The sequence below is a fragment of the Mesocricetus auratus genome, unplaced genomic scaffold (genome assembly GCF_017639785.1).
Source record: "Mesocricetus auratus isolate SY011 unplaced genomic scaffold, BCM_Maur_2.0 Super-Scaffold_4256, whole genome shotgun sequence".
In the NCBI taxonomy this organism is placed as follows: Eukaryota; Metazoa; Chordata; class Mammalia; order Rodentia; family Cricetidae; genus Mesocricetus; species Mesocricetus auratus.
Genome location: NW_024429182.1, coordinates 87608001 through 87631813, shown reverse-complemented (window position 1 = coordinate 87631813; position 23813 = coordinate 87608001). Strand labels below are relative to the sequence as shown.

Genomic DNA, 23813 nt, shown 5'->3' with positions numbered 1-23813 from the left:
CCTTTCTCTAGGAGTGGAGCAATGGCCTTCAAGAGTCCCCAGAGAGCCTTTCCTCTTGAGTTGGGGAAAGTGGGTAGTAAATTTGTTTGTTTGTTTTTAATCCTGAGAGGTCCTTTGGGACCCACTGTTCTGCACCTCCTGAAGATCCATCAGGGGCTTGGTCAGCCTCTGGGTGGTCCTGCTACTGAGGACTCTCTAGAGTGGAAAGCTTAGTGGGGGAATAAGAGAGAGGGGTCTGATGGAAGCAGAAGAGATAAAAATCTTTTAATCTCATAAGTGTGTAAGTCCAGTTTTATGAATCAGCAGGATATATCTGTGTCAGAGAGTCCATATTCATTGTCATGATCTGTGCCCACTCTGAGTCCTTGGAAAGGATAACCTGTATGTCAGAAAACCTTCTCATCAGCCACAACAGCATAGACCACTAGGTACCAACCCACAGTCTATAACAAATGAATCATTCTCTCTCTTTCTATATCTTTCTGGAATTTGACCATCCTGGATCTAAGTGAGCTCAGATTTCACTGAGATATATTCAGTGGGTGGTGGCCACTAGAATTATGGGTAAATGAGACTGTGTGTTTTAGGAGGATCTGCTGGGTTCGTGTAAACTGAGGGAGTCAGTTGTGCTCAGAGTGAGAGACAAAGAATCAAAAGAAAGAGATGGCACCTGCCCCTGCCTGGGCTTCCATGGTTTCCCAGATCACACACACACACGACCAGTTTCCATGCTCATAGAGAGTTCAAAGTGTCTTCATCCATGTCACCCTGAGCTAGTTTAATTGGGTTTCACTTCTGTCAACACAAATCCCCCTTTTAGAATGAGAGACTGGAGAGGAGAATCCAGGAAGACCAGGGCAGTGAACTATGGGTGAGGACCAGGGAGAGGCTGGACTTGTGCTGTCCTGACGTCTTGGAGAAGGGGTAGGATGAACCCAGCTGAGGTGCATGACATTCAGGAGATAGGCAATGGCACAACTGGGTTTGAGGCTCATCTGTTCTGCACATCAAATAAGAAACAAGGTCAGGTCCTCCTCAAGCCTTGGTCTCTCTCTCAGCCCATTAGAGTAACACCATCTTCCACTGACAGTCCACAGGTTCTGATGAAATACTTGTGAGTCTCTCTGTTCCTCAAGCAGAAGCCCCGGAAGCATACAAGTAGGCAATCCTCTGCCGTGTGCCCTGTGCTTCCTGTGCTAGGCTGGCATTTTTTTGGGAGGAGAATATACAAACTTTGAACTTGTCTTGTGGTCCACAAAGAGGTGGGTGTAGCATATAAGTCTGTGACCCACTATGATGACCTACTAGGTACTGAGAGATGCACACATCCTTAGTTTTGGTTTGCTGAGGTCCTGAGCCGTGGCCTCTGGGTGACAGGTGGGTGCCTTGTGATACATTCCTCTCCCATTAAGCAGGTGGTCTATTAGAGCAATGGAATAAGAGAGACAGGCTGGGGTGCGGAACTGACTCTGGCAGCCTGGTCTTGGACAAAATAACTTCCTCTGTCTGTTTTCCTCCCTTTAAAGTATGGATAATAATAGTGCCCACCTCTCAGGGATGTTATGAAGATTAAATGAAATAATATCTTCAAGGGCTTCGCACGGGGTCTGGTAGCCAGCAACGGAATCATTAGCTTCTTCCATCACTGCTGTAACCTTCCTGAAAGCCATTCAGGAACACTAGCTGTGATGAATGCACTGACATGCCAGGAGCCATGTAAAGTACCTTCCAAATGAATCATCTGGATGTCAGAAGAACCCACACGCTAGAACGGTGGTGTAGCTACAAGTGCTCCCTCCCCACCCTGTCTGTGATTCTGTCTCCATGCCACCAGTACCTCCAACACCTTCACCTTCTGCTTTGGTGTTCCCTCTGCATGGCTATCGATTCCTTGTCTTTGGAGTTCAGCTTGCATGCTACTCTGCAAGCCCAAGTCTTGGGGTGACACCATTTGTCCTATGCTTCCCCAGTACTCTCATTTCTCTTTTAAAATTATTTTAATAGTATGTGTGTGTCTGTGTGTGTGTGTGTCTGTGTCAGTGGGTATGTGCACTTGAGTGTTGGTGCTCACGAGGGCCAGATCCCTTGTGGCTGGAGCTATAGGCACTTATGAGCTCCCTGACATGAATGCTGGGAACTGAACTCAGATCCTCTTCAAGAGCAGCAAGTGCTCTAAACTGCTGAGTCATCTCTGCAGGCCCATTCTCATGGACCTTACTACAGCATGTGGCATATTGCTTTCTCATTGCCTCTGTACTTGCCTGCCTCCTCATCCATTACCAATACTGGGTCTTAGCCTTCCTCATTGAATATGGCATGGAGCAGGGCATGAAGCACATGATTGCCACTTGTTGAATGAGTGTATGCAGAAAATGAGCAAAAGAAAGGCACTATTGCTTTGCAAGTTACAGGGTCATAGTGTGCCTGACATCGGAGATGAGGCTTTTCCCATCCTATGTGTAGCTATGAGCTTGATACTATGAAATGTGCCCCTTGAAGTGGACTACTTTAACACTGAGGCTGTGCAGAACGTCATGGTTGTATAAGAAGAAAGTACAAAGAAACTGTCCAGAAACGGGACATGTCTGATTCCAGCTGCCTCTCCATCTCAACTCTCAGTACCACACTTGGGATTCATCCAAAGCTACCCCATCTCCCTGACAGAGAGCTCAGGGGAAACCCATACAGTGCAGCCCCACAGCTCTTTCAGCCTGAAGGAGCAGTAATGAGACCTATTAGTGGATTAATAGCCTGGGCTACAGACTTGACACTAGCCCAATTGAGTGACCCAAACATTTATTTGACCTGAATGATGTAGTTTGAGCATGAATTGGAATGGAAAATAAAGATTTTTAAAACTACTGCTCCTGCAAAGACATCTGCCTCTGAATTTTAGAATAAAAGTAATTACCAAGAAAGAACAATTCAGACCCATCAAATGTTCTTGCTTCTGTAGCTGCATCCTGTGTGGCACTCATTAAGAGTTCATGATGCTTCTGCACCAGCAAGCATGTCTCTGCTCCTGATGGAGCCAGGCACTGACATTATATGGAGATGACTGTGGGAAGGAAAGGTTGACTGGACATTTCACAGTGGCTGGTTTGTGAACAGTAAAAGCACAGTGACCTCTGCCAAACCTGGGGATGGCTATCAAGCTCATCTCTGTGGGATGATGAGTGGGTGGTTGTTCGTGTGATAGAGCACAGACAGCCTGAGCTGGACCCAGACAGATCTAGACACAGTCTATTTCCTGACACTTACTAGCTGGTAAATTAAAATTTTCTGGCTCTGTCATCAAGGGGCCCAAGAGAAACCTGCAGCTACATATATGTGGAAGAGAAGACCCTTTTAAATGGAGGAAGAAAGAGCCTTTAGCTAAGACTTGGGAGTGCAATGGCTACAGGCAGACGTTCTTGCTATTACTGCTTCCTCTGCCTCTCCTGGTGAGAGTGACTAACCTTGGTCAGCTTCGGCAATGGCCTAAGGAGAATGTGATTCTGGAAGCTAATCCTGACTCATGGAGGTCTGGTTTTAAAACTTCCTTTGGACCCAAAATTTATCTTAGGACTGGGTCCAACAGTGGCCAAGTGGCATGTACAGTTTCTATGGAGCAGAGTGTAAGGCATCAGAAGAGCGCATCCACTGGACGGTTCTGGTGATGTGGAAGGAACTGATGGACACCATAAAGTACAAAGTGCTTCTGTGATGATGGAGGATCTGGAGTATCAGGTAGTAGCTGGGCAGCATCAGCTGAGGGGATGCTCTGACACTGCCTCCCCCCCGTCCCCCACGCCAGCCTGGGAAGTGGAAAGGCAAGAGGCTGCCATTTTGGACTGTAAAACATTCATAGGGCTCTCATAGAAGACATAATTCATCTCTAGAAGATGGCCTTCTGGACAGCCAAGACCTGGAGGGTGGGTGTCCCAGCTCTGTGTAATTTATGACCACTGGGTATTAGTGATGGAAGGATCGGGGACTGATTCTGAGCCCAACCTTTCAGTAAAGACTTCACACTCCCAGGCAGAGCTCCATTCATAATGTTCCCAGCTGGGGAAGCCCTTAACGCAGCTCTGATCATAGGCCACCAAAGAGGCCTCAGCTCTGCCTTCAAGTTTTCATCTTGGCATATCAAAAAAGGCAGGAGGGGTGCTTTCCAAAGCAAAGAACTGGGGTGATTCCAGCCAGTCAGTCAGGCTCTGTCAGAGACAAGTCAGTTTTTTGCCCATTTCGTCATATGTAACCTGAATATAATATAAGTAGCCTCACAGAGAAGAGTCAAGGACTTAACTGTCATAGGAAAAAATAGTGTGTTCAGACTTTAACAGTCAGTAGAGGAACTATTCAAACAGCAGTCATGCACTGCATGAAATACTCAAAGAGCGGAGGGTCCTCATAGAAGGGTTTCTCATGGTTAAAGTATTTTAGCCTGAGAGAGAAAACAATTCACAGTCCTCAGACTCACTTCTAGTCAAGGAGAGCAGTATTAACTTACTCCATTTAACAGATGAAGAAACCAAAGCTCACAGTCCATAAGTTGGGAAGAGAGCAAGCTCTTACTCTACTTCATATTTTTAATGGTGCTGGGGACTCATACACACTAGTTAAGTTTCCTACTAGGGAGCTACACTCCCAGCCTGAGGTCAAGATCTGAACCAATGCTATTTCCTGCACTCCATTCTCCATCTTGGTGACTCTACCACACGCACTGGAGAAAATGACCCACCAACAAAGCAAACTACAAAAATCCTTCAGTAAATTCAGGAAGGTTCTGTTTCTCAGAAGTATTCCCAATGAGGCTTCAAACATGAATCTGAGGCATCAGGTGGTGGAGGCACATGGGTGTTTGAAGGAACCCCAGTTACCCCAGCTGGGAGTTCATGTGGTATCAGCTGTGTTAGTTTGTAATCTGAAGCTAACCACTTCTTTATGTGTGTTGCTAAATGGGTATGCAGATTTGGGGCCAGATGTCAATTGCTGAGGACTGTGAGGAGAGGCACAGTCCTCCCTTAGTGGAGCTGAAAAGACTTGGGCTTTGAAATTCAAGCCTCTTGAAGGTCCATCAGCTAGCACTGATGTATATCATAGCTTACCACAGAGGTGACAGTGGCCTTATTCTCTCCCTCCCCTTCCTTCTTAATGCCCATCTCCAGTCTTATTTTCTGTCTGCATCTGAATGAATCCCAAAGACACAGGCTCCTTACCACTCCGTAGGCGATGATGTCCGAGTACATCCTCATCTCTGGGTACACGCTGACCAGGTACCACCTGAAGGTTTTGCATTGCAGCTGCTTCCTCAGAGCCTTCCGTGCAGTGATGTCCCCAATGTCAATCCCTGAGTCCTGTACAGGAAGCAGGGGCAGAGATGCAGTTCCCATCAGGCCTGTTCTATGTGTCCTGCTCTGAGCCAGTGCCTCCAGCTGAGATTCACAGAGACTTTCTGGTAGAGGGACCCTGTGGGGAGCTAACTCCTGTGTTCTCCAATGCAGCATTCACCCCATAACCACTCCCGTTTGGATTCTGAAAGGTGAGGTCAGTATTGAAAGAGATTGCTGTCAAGCGATGTAGTGGGGTGGAATACTCAACTTTGTGTGGTGACTGTGTAAGACTGGAGTATCAGCTTTGACAAGGCATCACAATTACACCCTGCCTTTGGACAACATCCATGTTTTCCTAAAGGTGTGAGTTTTCATGGGAAACCATTCCTTCTGTACTCAGGATTATTTCTCTGCTTATGATCTAATGAGATAGATAAATACATAGATATACATATGCAGAAATCTATATGTGTGGTACAGGTGGACATTGGAGATCTATACATATATCCAGAGCCTCCAGAACCAGCCTCCTGCTTATTTTTAACTTTTGGATACCAAGCATCTGCTCCCCCTGCCACACATCACACACACCTTCTTATTAACTGACTTTTGCTTTCGTGTTTTCCCTGCCAATTGCATCAAATCCTTTTCATGGCAGTAAGCAATGATTAAGAACTATGTGGTCTTTTATAGACAAAAGCTCTTTGGCCTTTATTATTAGAAAACAATGAACACTCCTTTTTCTTTTCTTAACATTTAGGTGGCTGATCTTTCTCCTCCAAAATCCTTGTCTGCCTAGAACCTCTGGATAGGATTTTAAGAGGTCTTTAAGGAAATACTTAGTTTAGGAATATCAAGATGAAGATGTCTTGAATAGGACAGTCCTCACATCCAGTGACTAGTAATTTTGTAAGAGAAAAGGGACGAAGGTTTGCATGTCTACAGACACATGAAGGGGAGGCCTACATAGAGACACAGGAGACTGAAGCGACAAATCCTACAGACTTGGAAAGCCAGGAACCTCCTACAGACTTGGAAGAAACCAAAAGAGATGGATAACCCTCTGTAGCCGCTGGAGGAAACTTGGCTCTGCTGCTACCTTGACTTGAATTTCTGGGTTCAAGATCTATGAGAAAAAAGTTCTGTTGTCTTAGGCAACCAAGTTTGTGGCTAATTTGTTTGGGCAGTCTTAGGAAGCAAATCAAAAGTTGGCTACCCTGAGAATGGCCCAGCACTTCTGCCACAAAGTCACAAAATTCAGTGTGACCAAGCCTCAGAGAAAGGTCACCGACAAAGAGCACCCCTGGGCAAGGGAAGTAGCAGCTAGGAGGGGTCTTGAATGTCGAGGAAGGACATACAGATGTTTGTTGTGGGCTGCTTTTCTGTGTACTGACAGACAAACTGATTACCACTAGAGTAGCAGGATGCATGTGCTGGAGGCGGCTCTAGCTCTCACAGGTTTGGGACTGAATGTGGCGAGGGTTCGGGTAAAGAGGACAACTCTGTTCCATGCATGCATGACCCAGGGGAGGGCCCAGCAGGGTAGCAGATAAGAGCCATCAAAGAACCCACTTACACATGTAACAACATCAATGTCAAGAGCTTTCTGGGTGCTGAGCCAGTGCTGACCAGAGTCTTGTACATGTTAACTGATAGGATTCTCCAGGCACCACCTGAGCAGGGCTGAAGGGTTTCTTCTCTGAATTTGCAGTGGTTGCTAGAAAGTAGATGAGACCTAAATGGGTAAAGATGTGTCTGTGCTTGAGAAAATGATACTGGGTCAATGATGGCCGGGATGCTCTTAAGAAAACATGGAGAGCAGGTGGCAGCCATGCCTTCTTCTTTGTCAACTAATCTTTATGGAGTGCCTGGAGTGTTGGGTACCAGGAGAGTGAGGCAGGGGCAGGTGAACTGCCAAAGAAAGCTTCCTGGAGTTCAATATGCTTGAGAAGAATCTAAAAGATGGGACTGAATCCAGGCTCTCAAAGCCATCGTCTTGTGAGCCTGACAGGTTGTTACCTCCACAGACTCACTGACCCGAATCTCTAGGGATGAGGTCCAGAGTAGTATTTTCTCTAAGGTTTCCATGGGATTCTGTGCAGCTGAACTGCAGCAGTACTCTAGGAGTAAAGAGACAGTGCACATAGCCAGGCTGTCCCACCCATTAATAAATATCAAGGTTCCACTGAGCTCTTAGTACCTGCCCTGCCTTGTGCTGCATACTGTAATGCAGACACACACATAAAAATGTCCCAAGAAAGCACTCAGTAATTCTAGTAGTTCCCAGCTCTAGATGGACACTGGATTCCTGGATTGCTTTCCAAAACCAGGTCCCAAGGAGTCTTCCCCACATCATTTCTGAAATAATCTCCAAGGCTAGTGCAGAGTGATTTTAATATGCAGCCATATTTGAGAGTCACTGGTCTAATAAGATAGAGGTTGAAGACAACAGATCATCATTTGACAGGCTAGTCAAGTGATGACAGGGGCATGGAGGGCGGAGGACATTTTCCTAGCTGGGGTTGGCTTCCTGTATGAAGAGTCACAAGACTTAAGTCTGTAAGGATAGCGATGTGGTAGGGATGGGAGTTGGGCATGAGGAGGATGGCAGGTAATTTCAAATAGAAAGAAGAACTGGGCAAGCATAGGTAGAGAAGCAGTAAGAACCCTTCCAAATAAGACTGTGGAGGTACCCACAGAGAAGAGCGCTTACAAAGCTCACACACATGTCAAATGCTGTACCTGCCCTTGCCTTGGTACACCCTGAAGAGTCCTTCAAAGATTTTGAAGAAAGGCAATGTTTAAATCATATAGAAAGGATAGATTTGAAGGGGGGAAAAGATTTTGAAACAGGGCAGTCAGTTGAAGTCCAGATGGGCAGGGCTGGAGCTCAGATGGGACTGGATACGGGACTGGACAGGAAGGCTCTGTGATTGACAGAATGGGTTGACAAGAGAGGAGGAAGGAAGGACTGTGAGCAGTGTTCAGCCAGGTGTCTGGCAGATGGGAGCAGGAACTGAGACAGGCAATTAAGAACAGGAACTTTCTTGGGTGGAAAAAGACAGGCTTAACTGTGGTCAGGCTCAACCTGAGTGCCAGTGAGGACAGCATCAGGAGGCATCCAGATGGCTGTTGGTGATGCCAGTCCACAAGTAGGGTTGGAGATATTAATTAGAAAGCCATCAGCATATGGGTGGTATAATCACATCCAAGAGGAGAGGATGCTACCAAGAGAGGCAGTATAATGAGGTTGATGAAGGCTACATCTCTGGAGAGCATTTAGGCAACAGTAGAGGGAGGATGAACCCCTAAGGGAGAAAGAGGTAACCTCCTGAGGGAGAGGGGCTATCCAAGAGTGTGGAACCAAAGAGCTTGCGGACCACAGAATCTCAAGGAAATGAGAATTTTGTAGGTTAAGAAAGGTTTTTTTTTCTTTACTTGTTTTTCTGTGTGTGTGTGTGTGTGTGTGTGTGTGTGTGTGTGTGTGTGTGTGTGTGTAGAAGTGGTGGGGAGGGACAGAGCGGAGAGCTGGCTTGTGTGTGCATGAGTACCCATCAGAGGACAATTTCGGGTGTTATTCTTTAGGTGCCATCTACCCTTTTTATGAGACATTGTTTTTCACTGACCCGGAACACGACATGTAAGCTAGGCTGGCTAGCCAGCGAGTCTAGAGACCTGCCAGACACTTCTCCAGCACTGGGAAGATTATAAACACATGTCACCACACCCAGCTTTCTTCAGTGGGTTCTGGGAATCTATTCAGGTCCTTGTGCTTGCAAGACATGATTTACTGACTGAGCCATCTCCTCAACCCAATAGAAAACACGCCAACTATTCTTTCTCTACCTAAATTTTTGCCAGGACATTTCTGTGCCTCACCCTATTCTTGTCTCTCCTCTCATTTGGTTAGTGCTAGCCCCTCAGACAGGTCACAAACAGATATTAATTTTCACTGAGTTTTGCTCTTGACATCGTCCACCATTCACTGGGTTTGGCTATAATAGGAAAGGCTGGCAGCTCTGTGACTTTGTGGGGCAGAGGGAAGGAGGCAGTGTATGAGTAGGACTCTGGCCCTACACAGAGTCTTAAGGGTATGGTGTTCACTGGAGACAACGTTTTTAGCATGTAGGAACACCCACAACCTCATATGATTCTAGAAGCATGGAGGTTTCCTTGGAAATCATCTTCCTGTCAGGGATTCAATAGAGAGGTTTGGCTGATCTCCACTGAGGACCATGGCTCCTCCCCATTGATCATGGGGTGACACAACTCAGTCACTTTCCCCTGTGGTGGCAGACCAGTGACATAGCCAGTTGGTACAGTGCTTGCCTAGCATGCAGGAAGCCCTGGATTCCAACCGGGAAGGAGGTATGCTTAAAGCTGCCTCTCGAGGCTCAATCTACTTTTTAAATAATTCATCCAGAGTAGCATGGGGTTGGTGGGAAGATCAGGGTACAGGGCTTTCCCATGGAAACTTAAAACAAAGAAAGATCAATTCACTGTCAGAGACAACAGAGGCTTCCTGATGATCTGCCAAGGGGAAAGCCCAGGCTTGGGAGCAAGGAGAGAGACCATGGAGTTAGCCTTGTCGCACAGAAGGCAACACAAGCAATGAGCCCAGGCTGGCAGGCAGGTTTGGAATGTCACAGCTGGCATCTGTTGGGTTCTCCCAACTCAGTGTTTGAAAGTCATTTCCCACATGTCACACGGCAAGGAGAACAAAACTAGGAGAGACATATTGCTTCTCCTCTGCAACATCTTAAGTGACTAGAAGGGTAGTGGATAGTGGCAGCAAAGGATGGGACTCTGTGAAGGTCAGAAATGTTCATATAATTGTCTTCTCCAATGGAGGATCCCTGTGGGAATATATCTCATTTGCATCCATATGGCTCAAGAAATCCCACAGATGTATGGATTTTACTTATTCTGTTTGTCTCAATGGAGAGGCCTGAATCCAGTCTAATTCAGTCTATACAGATTAAAGTGTCCTTTGTGATTCATTACTATTGTATTTATATATTCATAATTCTGAACCACACAACACCAGGGAAACTGGGAGTAGGGAAGAAATTTAGAGACATCTGAACCAACTTCATTTATTCATATATTTTGAGATAAGATCCCATGTAGCCCAGGCTAGCCTCAAATTCACTATATAGTCTAAGGTGACCTTGAACCTTATGATTCTCCTGCCTCTACCTCCTGAGAGCTGGGATGAGCTACCATGCCTGGTTTTATGCAGTGCTGGGGGCTGGACCCTGGGCTTCAGGCATGTTGGGTCAGCATTGTGCCAACTTGAGCTACATCTCATTTTCTAACTTTCATTTAAAATGAAGACACTGAAGTTTTGAGAGAACACATTCCCCTCCAAGCATGCTGATGGAGGTGGATAAGAAATGGCTTAGAGACATTTGCCAGCTTCTTCCTGTATGTAGTGAGTATAGAGTTAACAGTCTGATATGGCCAATGAGACCAGAATGTCCCTGGGAAAAAAAATAGAGTCTAGTGTTTTGTTTCAGAATTTTTTTCCTCATCGAATTTGAAACCTGCCCCATCCAGACTCCCTACCTCTTGTGGTATGTTCCATGCCATGTAGACGTGGCTTTTGAATTCATCCATCCAGACTTCAGCTACTCTGAGGGCATTTCTGCGGACATGAGCAGTGAGGTCCTCTGTGTAGGGCTTGTGGGCTCGCTCGATGTGGGCAATCCTAGAGCAGGGCAGGACCTCCACACTGCCACCACACTGCCATACCTGTGAAGACAAGGACATGCCATCAGTTCCTCTGTAAGGCAGGCTGCAGGCCATCATTCAACATGAACACAGAAACACAGCCCTCTTCACCTTCTCTCCACACACTGCCGTGAGGGGACGAGCTGGGTCTGATTTCTTCTTCTGCAGTAGGAATATTAAGTAATTAAGTCACAGTTTGGCTCTTGTTGCCATGAGTTTATTTGTGAAGAATTAATGTACCCTTTCCTTCCATCCATGAGCCCCTTGTAGCCGGGGAGATCAGAGAGTTGTGCTGTCCTTCCCTTATCCCTGGGTTAGCACCCCCACACCCTAAGATGGCCTCTATACCACTGCATAACAGGAAGGGACTACTGGGGACTCTCAGCTCAGAAGTCCATCTTCAAATGGAGCCTCAAAGAACTAGACAAAAGTCAATTGATAGCTACCAAGAACAAGTCAGGTGCTTCTACTTCTGTCCCTTCTTCCATTGGGCTTCTGAGGGGAAGCACTCCAGACCTTTGGTGACAGTGGGGGTCATCTGCTCAGTGTTGTCATTTGACAGTATGGCAGGGAACCTTCATGTGTTTGACACTTGTCCACTAACAGCAATAAGTCCTGGTCCAGGATATGGCAAGATTTATGTTTACCTAATTGACTGTGTGATTAGAAGACCTCTTATCCTACTAATCAGTGTCATACTAAGGGATCCCCCAAGCCATGGCTACTGGAAGGTAATTTCCTGATTGGTTCCTTAGTACACTATCAAGGATCAATAAAAGGAGACAAGAATTCCTACTGAGTGACAGCTTTGTTCCAGGCCTGGTATATGCAATGGGGGCAGGGTGGGGCTGGGGGAATGGGCAGTTAAACACAGTGCTGTCAACTGAGGGTTGACTGCCTTGGTCCAGCTCCTGGTTCTGCTTTATACTGGCTGTGTGACTCTGAGCAGCCACGCTGACTCCTTTGTGTCTACATTTCTGTCTCCTGAGGGGTCACAATAGCACCAATCTCATGAGGTACCAGGGAGGACTAAATTGATTACACACAATGCACTGGTATATCACAAGCCCTTGGTCACGCCTGTCTACAGCCATACAAATGATATGGAGAATCCTCAGAATGACATTTGGGGTCACTGCCATCATCTCCAACTCCAGGCGGGAAACAAACTGTAAAAGGAGGATTGTCTAAAAGCACACAGCTGGCATTTACAACACAGTGACCCACCTGCAGGTAGAGCCAGCGCTTCTCAGGGGTGACCATGTTTTAAGAGCAGTTTGCATCTCCAGGAGTTGACTCTAAGGGCCAGGAGTCTCTGGGCTGTGTCCCTTCTTGCTAGGACTCACCCATCCTAGAGACAATGCAATTTCCAGGGCACTTTGCCCTTATAACCTGTGACTGCATTATTGACAACATAAAGTGCCAGGGTCAATTCTTTTCTGCAGCTAGAACAGGACGTAACGCAGAACAGGGTGTTACTCACAGTTGTGCTCTGTCATGAGACCTGCTTCTCAGAGTCAAGTCGCCATTTGCCCCTAAGGATGTGTGTGCTGGCCGCCATGACCAGAGCCATGTTGGTGGCACCTCCCACCCAATCCCCCACCTTAAATGGTGCTCCCCAACACAATGGTTATGATGAGCACATGGAGTACTTCTTCATCCAACATCCAGTCATTCTTTTTATCAACTAGACTGTAGCACATGTAATAAGGTTTTCCATTCCACCCAGCTTCTCAAACTCAGTGTCCAGGGATAAGTACAAAGTTACTTCCCCACACCCTGCTTTGTGGTCCCATCTCCTCCCCCTCCCACCAACTGCCTGTTTAATCATATCTCTTCTTTCTCATCAAATTTCTCTTCAGGCATGTACTTCTAAGTGGTTCTCAAAGTAGATCATGCGTTCCCAGGAAAAAGAGAGGACACTGGCAGGCTGGGAGCTGAAAGGCACATTTAATAGCACAGGTTTGGTGTCAGTGAGAATGGAATTCTGAATTTGGCCTCTGCTGGCAGCTGCTGCATACCTTGGCAGGTAGTGTCCCTTCCTGAACTCCCATTCCACCCAGTGGGAGAGAGTGCGGCAGCATGGGGAGGTGCTTAGCCCTGTGCCTGCTGTGTCATGAAAACTACATGGAAGGTGACTAAGGAAATGAAGGAATCAGCTGATGTCTGCCCTGCCATGGGACCACAGGGATGGTGCCTTTGAACTAAACTCTGGCTTAATAGAGTCACATAGTAGTTCCTGGGGCCGTTGGTCTGTGCCTTTGTTTTATAGTCGCTATTAAAATTGCTGTTATTTGACTTTTTCTGCACACTCACTTCTGGTTAGCAAATTGACTGCCAAGGTCAGGTTACCACCCCAGCCAAGAAGGGTACAAGGCTCACTCCTCAGAGACTAGGAGCCCTTGTTTACTCAGGGGACCTATAGTCTCTTCCTTTGAGCCTGTCCAGGGAGGGACAGCACTCACCTTAGGTGTGGCCTTCAAGCTCTTGGCAGTATCTGGTCTTTGGAGTAGACAGTGTAGATGTGGCCTGTATACACATTAGCTTTTGGACCTTGCCAATGACACTGAAGTCAACTAGAAAAGGCTTGTGCTTATCTATTCCTGGGTGACAAATGGCTCTTCTGACCCAAGAGAGCCTCTGAAGTCTTATCCACGGATGACTTCAGAGCTCCTCTCTGGGGTGCCAGGCAGGGTTAGGAAAGAAATCATTAGTATACTATCTGTGTGAAAGGTGATATCAGGAAGCTTCCATGAGGGTTGGGGGCAGAGGATGAGGAAATGAAAGGGAGCTGGCCTCCGCACAGGAAATGCCTAATGCTCAGTGGCAAGTCATAAGCCAGTTGAATGGTATATGCAGAAAGGATTGGTTCATAGAAGCAGGGCCACTGAAGAAAAGGTGAGTTCCAGGGGTGAGGATGCCATGAGGAGAGGGGAGGGGAAGTATCTACCAAAGGAGTGGCTAAGAAGAAAGACCAAGAGATCACAGGTCCCAGGCAAGCAAGGTGAGAGGGTATAATAAGTCTACAGAATCTGTGGACACCAGGCAGTAAGCCAAGCCCTGTCTGGGTCCTATCTTCTCTGATGCCATTGAGAAAAATGATCCTAGACCACATCAAGCCCCTTCCAGCCTTTGCCTTCACAACCCTGCTAACCTATCTCCCTAGAATAACTGTTGGCCAACTCAACAATTTCTTTGACCCGCCATTACAAAGTTAGACCACGTCGGAACACCCTTAATGCCCATATTCCTTAACAAAACATTCATGTTTCTATGTATGCACTTAGTCTTTAAATATCTGTCTTCCAGAATTGTACTGTAACCTCCACAAAAGGCAAGATATGCCTGTGTGTTTTCCACTGTATATAACAGGCCTGCCTCTTGATATCTAGTCAATAATTGTTACGTGAATTCGAGAGTCCTGGGCTTTCACTGACTATAGGTACACACTTTTAACTAGCTCAGTTGGATGCCCTAATAAAGGCCATAAACATAACATGTGGCCAGATTTTACTGAACACCATGACTTCCTTCAAACCCAGGTGGTTTTTTTCAGCAAACTGCTGACATTAAAGTGCAAACTACTGCCACCAAGGAGACTTACTTTGGCTGCAGAGCTTAAATTAATGTTGTAAAACCTAGGGAGTCATCACATACATGGGGATGATAGCAAGCAACTTCCTTTGGTGGAACTGGGTACTCAAGGCAACGTCTCCCGACCCCATAGATGCTTGACTAAGCCTCCAGAGGAGCCACCTGCCCTGATCTACAGATGTGACCAAGAGCCTAAGGCAGAGTGTGAATAACAAGACAAAGTAAGACCCCTCACTTCCAGTCCTTACTGGAAAGTTCTGATCCTATTATCAGATCTGAAAAGCCTTCAGGCTTCAGTGTAGGGCTGCAGAGAAGCACAGGTTTCTAGAGGCTGGTGGGGGAGGGTACAAGTCCTGACTGCCACATATCAGACACCATGTTGTACTTGTCTATGAATGCTTTTTTTTTAAACTGGGAATAATGGTGGGATTTAAGTGAGAGCCAGAATGAACTCTGCTCACTAGCAAAGCCAGCCCTGCTGAAGGAGGAGGTCTCAGGAAAAGTGCGGTCTCTTTCTCCCTCCAAGACAAAAGTTGTGGTACAAAATCAATGTGATCTTAGAAGAGAAAGTGGGTGGTACCCTTGAACGAATTGGTACAGGAGACAGCTTCCTGAACATAACACCAGTAGCACAGACAGTGAGATCAACAATTAATAAATGGGACCTACTGAAACTGAGAAGCTTCTGTAAGGCAAAGGACACAGTCAGCAAGACAAAAAGGCAGCCCACAGAATGGGAAAAAATATTCACTAATCCCACATCTGACAGAGGGTTGATCTCCAAAATTTACAAAGAACTCAAGAAGCAAGTCTCCAAAACAGCAAAGGACCCAATTAAAAAGTGGGCTGCAGAACTAAATAGAGAGTTTTCAATAGAGGAGTCTAAAATGGCTGAGAGGCACTTGAGAAAGTGCTCAACATCCTTAGCCATCAGGGAAATGCAAATCAAAACAACTCTGAGATACCATCTCACTCCTGTCAGAATGGCTAAAATCAAAAACACCAATGACAATTTATGCTAGAGAGGATGTGGTGAAAGGGGAACACTCCTCCATTGCTGGTGGGAGTGCCAACTGGTTCAGCCACTTTGGAAATCAGTATGGAGATTCCTCAGAAAAATGGGAATAAACCTACCACAAGACCCAGCAACTCCACTCTTAGGCATATCTCCAAAAGATGCCCATTCATACAACAAAGATGTCTGTTCCACTATGTTCATAACAGCTTTATTTGTAATAGCCAGAACTTGGAAGCAACCTAGATGTCCCTCACCCAAAGAGTGGATAGAGAAAATGTGGTACATCTACACAATGGAGTACTATTCAGCAGAAAAAAATAATGGAATCATGAGATTCGCAGGCAAATGGATGACACTAGAAGAAACCATCCTGAGTGAGGTAACCCAGTCACAAAAAGAGAAACATGGCATGTACTCTCTCATATATGGATTTTAGACATAGATCTGGGGAGTGCCAGCCTACAATCCTATGGCCAGAGAGTCTGGGAAACAGAAACTTCAGTTAGTGGCTGATTGAAGAAGAGGCAGACTCCCTCGGTTAAGTACTGAGCTGAACTCAAGAAAGCCAGTAACAGAGAGGGAGGACTGGTGATCAAAGGGATTAAGACTGGGCTGGTTTAACCCCCAGAAACAGCTGACCAGACAAAGGTTAACTCTTGAATCCCAGGCATCAGCCTGGGAATCCAGCATGGGACTGATCAATACCCCCTGAATTGGGGTGTCAGTGAGGAGGCCTAGGGAATCTATTGAGCCTTGGGCAGCAGATCAGTACCGATCCCAAGTATACACAGGGACTTTGGACTCCCATAGAACAATGTGAGGTGCACTCTCACCCTGAACTCTTGGGGAAGGGTCTAGGCCCTGCCCTATATGAAATGACAGACTATGGACACCCCCGTGGAGGGCCTCACCTTCCCTGGGGGAATGAGGGGATAACGGGGGTGGGGGGGTTGGGGGAGGGCACGGGAGGAGGGGAGGGAATGGGAGAGGGACCTGGAACTGACTTGTGAAGCAACCTCGTTTCTTATCTAAATTTAAACTGGAAAATAAAAAAATAAATAAAAAAAAAACAAAGTCAAGGTGAGGTCTCTGCCATGTCCATAATCAAGATTTCTGTCCTAACTGTTACTCTCACTAAACAATAAAAAGCAAACTCTGTGACTCTTTAGATCCCTTCTACTCTCACTTTGAGAATCTGGGTTTCATGGCTCATATCTCAAATGATCACTGGGTCTTGAGACACAAGCTACAGAGCCATAGCCTGAGTCATGGTTGGGAGACACTGAGGTGGGACAAGATATTTTCATGCTCTTTTATGTTCAGTCCATTTGCTTTAATGCCATCTCTCTCTCTCTCTCTTTCTCTCTCTTTCTCTCTTTCTCTCTCTCTGTATGTGTGTGTAGGTATGCGTGTCTGTTTTGCTTGTGTCTTTGTGTTGTAAGCATGTATGTAGGAATATGCATGTACTTATGTCTGTGTATGTATGTGGGTGTGTATATGTACGAGTGCCTTTGTGCCTGTGTGCATGTACATGTGTTTATGTGTGTGTCATGTGTAGGTACATGTATGTATATGAGTGTATGTAGATGTCAGAAATCAACTAAGGTATTGCTTCTCAGGCATAGATGACCTTAGAGCTCCTGTCTGGTATGCTAGGCAGGGTTAGGAAAAGAAATCACTAGTATATGAGCTGTCCAACTTGTTTTATGATATAAAGTCTATCACTTGGACCTTGGGCTTACTGATTATTCTAAGCTGAGAGTACATGCACATGCCACCACACATTTTTTAAGCCTGGGTTCTGGAGATTAAAGTCAGGTCCTCATGTTCAAAAAATGCAAGCCCTTTATTGACTGAGCTATTGTCTCAGCCCAGCCCTACTGAGAAGGATTATGGGACTCTTTCCAAAGAAAGAACAATGTATTAGTTGACACAATGTATTAGTTGTATTAACCATGGTAAGGTAGATTAGTGGTTAGTGACATTCCAAGTCTTATACTTCATAATCATGGCCCCTTCAGCTTGTGTCTCTTTGTGACACTAAAGAGTTCTTGTTTTTTGGTACAATGTTGCCCCAGTTCTTCCAGCCCATAAAGCTTCCTTCCCTATTCTCCACCCATCCAAAACCAGCATGGCTCCATTTTTCCCAACCCTTTGAACACATGATTAACATCACTCATGTGGTCGTGATTTCTTGGCTTCTGTGGCTAATTATCTTTTTATGTGTAGCTGTCTCGCTAATTTGGCCATGAGAAGCTGAGACAACAGTGGAAAACTCAAACTGGGAAGGGTGGGAAGAGGATGATGAAATGAATGAAGTCAAGGCTAAGGCCTGAGGAGGGTGGGGAGGACCAGATATTCAATTTTAGACTGACTTAGGGGTCAGAGATGTAGGCAAGCAGAAATATGGACAGACATGGCTCCCACTCTCAAGGTGTCCTTCAACTTTGTACCACAGGTATCTTGTTGTGGAATATTAGTTTAACTAAGTAAAAATGTGTTGCATTTGTTTACCTTGCCTGCCTAAGGCCTCTGATTGATGTCCAATAGCTAGGCAGGAGGTATATGCAGGACTTCTGGGCAGAGAGAATAAGCAGGAGGAGGAATCTGGGCTCAACAGAGAAGAATGAAGAAGAGAGAAAAAGAGGTGACAGGGAGACAGCAGGGGCCAGCCAGCCAGACATGGAGAAAGCAGGAAAGTGGGACATACAGAAAGCTAAAAAGCCATGACACAAAATGTAGAGGAATAGATAAGAGCTAGTAGAACAAGCCTACATTAGGGTCAAGCATTCATAGATAATAATAATAAATCTTCATGTATTTATTTGGGAGCTGGTTGGCAGTCCAAAGGAAATTTTAACTACAGCCTCTCTCTAACCTTACCCAATCACAGCCTGAATGGAAAAAAATAAGGAAACAGAGGTAAGATATGAACAAAGGTAAGGATCAGCAAGCCAAGATCAGGAGCATGAGGCAGGAGGAGTCTAGACAGAGATAGCATAAGTGCAGAGAGAGCCTCTATCAGAAAGTCTACAACATTTGAAAATCTTTAGTTTTAGACAAAAATCATACTCCCTAACCAGACATTCTCAGGGTCTCTGAGAGCACACCTCTCTATTCCTTGCAACCTCATCATCCACTCTCTACAGCCGGTTATACCAGATACTCTCAGTTCCTGAGGTAGACCATGTTCATGAACCTCTGTCCTTACCTTCTTTGCTGGAACTGCTACTTCTCCACGAGTATATAGCATGTCTCTGTAATTCTCATCCACCATCCCTGCATGCCATAATTTTGGTTAAATGACATTTCCAGGCATATTACTTATACCTCCCCTTAGGCAGTGATAACTGAGAACACACACACACACACACACACACACACAGACAGAGAGAGAGAGAGAGAGAGAGAGAGGGATGGGGGGAGACAAACCCTATGTACAGTTTAAAGATACACTATATAAATGTTGGTATACTTCCCCTCCCCTATTCAGAAACAATGCTTTCCTTGGCAATCTCTTAGAAAAATTACCTAAAGGTAACCCATTATCCTGAAGTTGGGCAATAATGTTCTTATCATCAACCTAACCCACACAGTGCTGTTTTGAACAGAACCACTACATATGCGCTTTGCCTCTTGGTTCATTTTTTTTTACCCACCCCAGCATTCCATTCTATAAATACACACTGATTTACTTATGCATTTTCCTCTTGCTGGTTGACAGGCTTGTTTCCAGGGTTATGAATAGTTCCTGGGAACACTCTTGTACACATCTCCTGGGGCCCAAGAGTGGGCATCACTCTATATTATATATTTTTGCCACAGCAGCATGTCTCCAGTACAAGTTAGATACACAGTCAATTTTCCCATGGAAAGGAGGGGCTGTTTCAAATTATGTCTTTTGAGTTCTCTCCCACCAGCATAAATAAGACTCATGTTGTTTCACATCCTTGCCAACCTTTTCATTTAAGGGTTTATTTTATTTGTAAGTGTGTGTGTGTGTGTGTGTGTGTGTGTGTGTGTGTGTGTGTGTAGGTGTAGGTGTAGGTGTTTTGCCTGTGGAGGTTGTAAGAGGACATTGTATCCCCTGAGGATGGAATCAAAGGTGGCAGGTGGGTGTAAGTCACCTGACATGGGTTCTAGGAAACAAACCAGTTCTCTGCAAGAGTATTCAGTGCTCTTAACCACTGAGCTTTCTATCCAGCCCCCTTGTCAACTTTTGACTTCGGTGACATGGGTATAAAATTCTCTCCACAGTTTTCATTTGCAGTCTCCCCTAATTATTAGTGAGATGGTAGGTTTTGTTTTTTTTCTTTCCTGTTAATAACCTACATTGTCACACTCTAGGAGAAGGCTCACCTCTGCCTTAATGCAGGCTAGGCATGTGGGTGACACTCAAGTAATATTTGCTGTATGAATGAGGGATCAAAGTTAGGCTTTGTTCTGACTTATTCTGTGTACTTCATTGGTACTCCGAGGTTACTGAGGGCAGATATTTAAAGTAGAGGGGGACAGTTGTAAGACCTGGTCATGCTTACTCTTGCCCTAAACCTCACAGAAGAACACTCCTTGGGGACCCAGTTTCTCAAGCTCACTTCTAGCAATGAATATTCTCAAAAGCTTCCTGCTCCTTGGAAACATGGTGCAGTTTTTTTGGTTGGTGTCCCTGAACAGTCTAAATGTTTGGATCAGTCCCAAGTGACACTCAAGCAGGTTCCCATCAAAAAGGGTTCCTTCAGAATCCTCACAAAGCACGAAGATTCAGCAGGCCAAATCAAGGAGAGATGGGCTAGGCTACAATGTCTGAGAGATGTTTTGCAGGTGCACGGCTGTACCAAAAAGCTGCCCACTTGCAGAGAAACCTAGAAGCCAGTTTGGGACACTACAAGAGGCATGACCTCAGTGAACTGGCCAAGCATGTACAGAGGACATGACAGAACTGGACCATGGGTGTCTCCATGGGTGTGGCAGAGGCACCTGCTTCTCAGTGGCATTGATTGCTCCTTTGGAGAGACTATAAGCAGCTCAAATCAACAATTTGAGAGAAGATATGGTCACTATGCCCACTGCTGCTTCCTGAACAAGGCAGGAGAATATCCATGACTATTGTCATTATGCATTCTTCTATCAGCCAATCTTTCCACTGCATATTTAATCTAGAGTAACCTTGAAATTCAAAGACAGTGAACCCCTAAAAGAAACAACCAGAATCCCAAAATCACTACCTGAAGAAAGGCTACTCATTGAGTTTCCCATCCCTCAGGGAGCTATGGTGTGAGCAATGAGATCCTGGTGGCATCTCTGTGGTTGGGCTCTGATCTTGTATTCTGTGATTTTTCCTATCTATAAAGATCGGAATGGTCACCTGGAACCAATAGATAGGAACTCAAGGCCAGCTTTGCAGAAGGAAGCTCATAACATAGGGAACGCATAGACATTCCAATTCTAGGTGATGAGACCACTCAGAGGCCGAAAACACAGACAGTAAGTAGATCTAGGATCTGAGGCTTGAGGGACCTGCATGACACAAATAAAGAATATCAGGACATCTGCAAAGAAGGCTACTGACCAGAGTCTAGAATAGCATTAGAAACAGAGCAGAAAACCAAAGGAAAAACCAGCACAGTGAAAGGGGAGAAGGCTGTGGCTTGGGTATCACACATAGCTATACACTCCCCAGAAAGCTATTGACAATAGCCATGTGGCAACCATGTTATTGCCAGAGTGACCTAGCTGCTGAGACCACTGTTGTAGCCCCTGGCCAGGACATAGCATTGGTAGCTGGGGCTGACCCTCAGAGCATCCAGTTACATGATCCTGAGAAGGGACTAGTCCCAGTTAAGATATTCCCTTAGAGCAAAGCCCTAGAAGAAACCTCAAGGGCAGAGAGACACCATTAGCCAAGTGCCAAGTGGGTCCATTCCCACGTGTGTTAGCAACTCGAATCACTTCTTTGTTTTGGAACCAAGATCTCTAACCTCATTATCATCTCTGATGCTGAGTCTGAGTGTCCTAGGAAGTCAAGGACCAACCTTCAAACAGTCAAATAAAATCTTACCTATCCCTGGTTAAGAAGAGTCACTTCTCTCAGACAACAGGGCCTGTTTACTTAGTTTTTACATTTGGGCTAAGGCTTTCTCCATCCACCCAGCTGCTTTTCAGAGCAGACCCATGGACTGTGTTTAATTTTTACTTTGCTATATGAAGATGAGCTACTTACTCATTTAAAGTGTTTCCTTTTTTTATGTCTCTAATCAGTGGCTGTTTCTTTCCTCTCTCTGAGGCTTAATCTAATCAGAAGCAAATCCCACACATATGAATGGTTCATTAGCCTGTCCCAATCAAATTCAAACTGGCTATCCATAACAGATGCCCCTCCTTCCCCAAAAAATGACATTGGCTCAAAGGGTGTCTCTGAGCCAATGTCCAAGACAATTACCATGATAAGCCCAGAGCAGCCTTTCCAAAACCAGAGCAACCAGGACACAGGAGGGAAGCATACACTCTGTTACTCTCAAGATAGGGTTGGGCATGATCAGATGACAGATGGTTTTAGTGTCACTAAGATGGGGCAGGTAGAAGTCAGACCCCAGAATTGAGCATCAAATGTACAAATCTGGTCTAAGTACCTCTCCTAGGTTTGTTCCAGTGGGGCTCCCAAGTTTATCATTAAGATGGCAGCAATGGGAGCAGGTGAGATGGCTTAGCTGTAAAGAGCATTGGTTATTACTTCAGAGGATCTGGGTTCAGTTCCCAGCATCCCCATCAGGCAATTCACAACCACCAAAACTCAAGTTTTAGGGGATTTGATACCTTCTTCTTGCTCCAGAGGATACCTACATGCTGATCTCCAAAATTTACAAAGAACTCAATCAAGTCTCTGAAACACCAAATAATCCAATTAGAAAGTGGGGTACAGAACTAAATAGAGAATTCTCAATAGAGGAGTATAAAATGGATGAGAGACACTTAAGAAAGTGCTCAACATCCTTAGCCATCAGGGAAATGCAAATCAAAACAACTCTGAGATACCATCTTACTCCTGTTAGAATGGCTAAAGTCAAAAACACCAATGGCAGTTTATGCTGGAGAGGATGTGAAGAAAGGGGAACACTCCTCCACTGCTGGTGGGAGGGTCAACTCATACAACCACTTTGGAAATCAGTATGGCGATTCCTCAGGAAAATGGGAATCAGTCTACCACAAGACCCAGTAATTACACTCTTAGGCATATACTTAAAAGATGCACATTCATACAAGGACATCTGTTCCACTATGTTCATAGCAGCATTATTTGTAATAGCCAGAACCTGGAAACAACCTAGATGCTCCTCAACTGAAGAATGGATAGAGAAATATAATACATTTGCACAATGGAAAAAATATGGTACATTTGCACAGTGGAAAAAAAACAATGGAATCTTGAAATTTGTAGGCAAATGGATGGCACTAGAAGAAACCATCTTGAGTGAGGTAACCCAGTCACAAAACGACAAACATGGTATGTACTCTCTCATATATGGATTTTAGACGTGGATCAGGAGAGTGCCAGCCTACAATCCCACTGCCAAAGAATCTGGGAAACAGGGAGGACCCTAAGAGTCTCCCAGGAAAGGGGAATGGGGCAAGATCTCCTGAGTGGATTGAGAGCATGGGAGGAGGGGAGAGGAGATGGGAAAAATAGAGGGGGAAAAGAGGAAGGGATAGGAGGACATGGGGGAGCAAGAAGGTTAAGTCAGGGGAAGAATAGAGGAGAGAAGGATGAGAGATTCCACAATAGAGGGAGTCATTATAGGTTTGAGAAGAGATCTGGCACTAGTGAGATTTCCAGAGATCTACAAAGATGATACCAACTGGCAAACTAAGCAATAGTGGAGAGTCTACCTTAAATGTCCTTCCCTGATAATTAGATAAATGACTACCTTATATGCCATCCTAGAGCCTTCATCCAGTGGCTGATGGAAGCAGAGGCAAACACCCACAGCTAAACACTGCACTGAATTCCTGGAAACCAGTGGCAGAAAGGGAGGAGTGATGAGCAAAGGGGTCAAGACCGGGCTAGTGAAACCCACACAGTTGACCTTAACAAGGGAGAGCTCATGGACCCCAGACTGATGGCTGAGAGGCAGCAAGTACTGAACCAATCCCCTAAA

The 23813-nt window shown here is 45.5% G+C and overlaps 1 protein-coding gene across 1 annotated transcript in view; it reads right to left on the bottom strand.

The window, feature by feature from the left end:
- The window catches only part of Galnt18 (polypeptide N-acetylgalactosaminyltransferase 18), a 292370-nt gene that overhangs the window by 34686 nt on the left and 233871 nt on the right, over positions 1–23813 (bottom strand). The window contains exons 7-8 of the mRNA XM_005075674.4: positions 10884–11069; positions 5202–5339 (exon numbers count right to left, since the gene is read on the bottom strand). Of these exons, the coding sequence (XP_005075731.1) occupies positions 5202–5339; positions 10884–11069 (324 nt within the window). The remainder of the gene's footprint in view (positions 1–5201; positions 5340–10883; positions 11070–23813) is intronic.